At 58.1% G+C, this 2,466-nt stretch overlaps 1 protein-coding gene across 1 annotated transcript; it reads right to left on the bottom strand.

Moving 5' to 3' along the window:
• Positions 1-761: 761 nt before the first annotated feature.
• LOC135830690 (uncharacterized transmembrane protein DDB_G0289901-like) lies at positions 762-2,123 on the bottom strand. The gene has a single exon (XM_065342917.1). The coding sequence runs from the start codon at positions 2,121-2,123 to the stop codon at positions 762-764; it is 1,362 nt and encodes a 453-aa protein (XP_065198989.1).
• Positions 2,124-2,466: the final 343 nt, after the last annotated feature.

The raw sequence follows: 2,466 nt of genomic DNA, 5'->3' as shown, positions 1-2,466 counted from the left end.
AACGCGGGAAACCTTGACGGATGCTCCCATTTCCGCGGTGCTCATGACGGAAGCCAATGACATTACGCCGCACGCGTGTATGGTAGGGTCGTACGGGAACAGCGACACTCTCTACCTGGGCAACAACTTTGGCCAGTTCGCGATTGATGTGCCGGACCACTGCTTGTCGAGCGGCGTGACCTGGACTGTGATGGGGAGCTCGCTCGTTCTTACAGAGGACATTCTCGACGACCAGCACTACTGCGCGCGCACTCTACTGAGGAAAACCTTCGAAAAGCCAGAGGCGCGGGTGCGTACAGTTTTCAACAAGCGCGACGGCTACTACGGCCACATTGAAGAGGCCGTGCACCAACACTACAACGCCTACTTTGTGTGGTATTACAACAATACGGAGGAGTGGGCATTGTACGAATCCATCCTGTCCAAAATTGAAGAGGCCCTTGATGAGGCCAACTTTGTACATTATGAGAACGCGACCTATCGCGCGGAGGGGAACACGTATGTGCACAGGGAGAAGAGTATCATTGACGTGCGAATCACCGAGCTTACAATCTACTACTACGAGGAAGATGTGGTTACGCACATACCTTCTGGAGGTTCGTTTGGGCAAGTACTGACTACGACGCAGTTCATGAAACCGGCGTTGCGAGGAGCTCTGTCTTTACTGAGTAATTTGGAAAACGTGCGGCCGTATGTGATCCATAACGCCGACGGTACGATTGAGCTCAGAGCAACCTTTCGATACTCGTAATACACAACAATCAAACTCCTGGACCCAGAATCCACCCCGCGGTCCCGCCGTCCGATCCATCGTAGAATGTGATGCACACTTGGAAGCCGCCTGCCCCTGTCAGGAACGAGCCCGGTGGCAAGACGGGTGCGGTTCCTCCAAAGCCGCCGTTGGATCCGAACATGGGGAACCCCGCCGCTCCTACGCTGAAAATGTAGTCCCTAGCCCCGGCAAGAGTGCACAAGTCCTTAATGCAAATTTGCCGACCATGATCGAGTCCGGCGTCGGGGAGGGTGAAGGTGATGTCCGTGGGCGTGGCGCTAGAGTCGGTGATGATCCAGCGGTCGTCGTTGGTCGGAGTGTACGACGTCGCGCCTCCGGTGTTGTCGATAAACGTGAATCTTGTAGAGAGAATCCCGCCCCCTAGTGTAAGATCGCCGACCACTTCCATGTCTTGTGCGTAAGCGGTGTTGTCAGCCGTCGCAGTGATGTTGTTACCGCCCAGGATAACCGAGCCGGCGGTTCCGGAGATGGTGTTGTTGAAGCCCCCCACCACGCCTCCGCCTTCACACGCGCCGGTCACCATGTTGACGCGACCGCCCATGATGAAGCAGTTGGTGGACGCGCCCGCGATACTATTGCGCTCCCCACCCGCGACAAAGTCATTGTCCCCGGTCGCGCTGATGGTGATGGTGGTACCTCCCCCGATGGCTGCATTCTGGCTATCGCCCGAGATGGTGTTGCCCGTGCCGGTGAGGATCGCAGCCGCGCCTCCCGTTGTCGATATGGTGTTGTTCTCGCCCACGAAGATGCCGGAGCTCTGAGCGCCGGCAACATCGCGCCGGAAGCCCGGGCAGCCTCCCCCGATGGAGTTGCCGAACCCTCCGCCAATGACGCCATTGGTGGCGCCGTTTTGGTTGTTTTGGCCTGCACCCACAACGCCGCGCAGGTCGCATACGAGGTTGCGCTGTCCGCCTCCAATAAAGCTCTGCCCACCCGCCGCGGTAATGATGCTGTTGAGCCCCGCGACGATACCACCCTGGGCGGCGGAGACTGTGTTGTTCTGCCCGGCACCCACGAATCCGTCGTCGGCGGCAACTAGGTTCTGGTCTCCCGCGCCAATGAAGCCTTCGTCACCGCCGGTGATGCGGTTACCGACTCCGCTCACGATGCCACCCGACGTACCGCCTGAGACAAAGTTGGAATCACCGCCAACTATCACATTGTTGGCGGTGGCTGTCGTGATTCGGTGTCCCGTGCCTGCACCAATAAACGAATTGGACGCCGCTACGGTAATGTCGTTGTCGTCTCCCGCCACGATACCCGCGGCGGTTCCGCGGTTCAGGTTACCGGATCCCGCCCCGATGAATCCGTTCGATGAGGCTGTATCCATGATGTTGGACGCGCCGCCGCCGATAAACCGTCCTAGCCCCGCGGCCGTGATGGTGTGTCCCGATCCACCGACAATCGCATTCCCGCTGAGCGCGGTTGCACCAATGGTGTTGGTAGACCCGCAGACGATCGCATTATCAACATCGGTAGAGCTGATGATGTTGCCGTCACCGGCTCCAATGAACGAATTGTCTGCGCTGGTTACGATCGTGTTGTCGCTACCCGCAACAATCCCCGATTGTTCACCGCTGTTTGAGTTGGTGTCACCAGCGCCGATGAAGTTGTTGTCACCATCGGAAATGGAGTTTGAGTCTCCACCGACAATTACGTTGTTTAGGCCTCCG

This window comes from Sycon ciliatum, unplaced genomic scaffold (assembly GCF_964019385.1).
Source record: "Sycon ciliatum unplaced genomic scaffold, ocSycCili1.1 SCAFFOLD_1343, whole genome shotgun sequence".
Lineage (NCBI taxonomy): Eukaryota > Metazoa > Porifera > Calcarea > Leucosolenida > Sycettidae > Sycon > Sycon ciliatum.
Note: the sequence above shows the minus strand (reverse complement) of the source record. Positions and strands in the feature narration are given on the sequence as shown.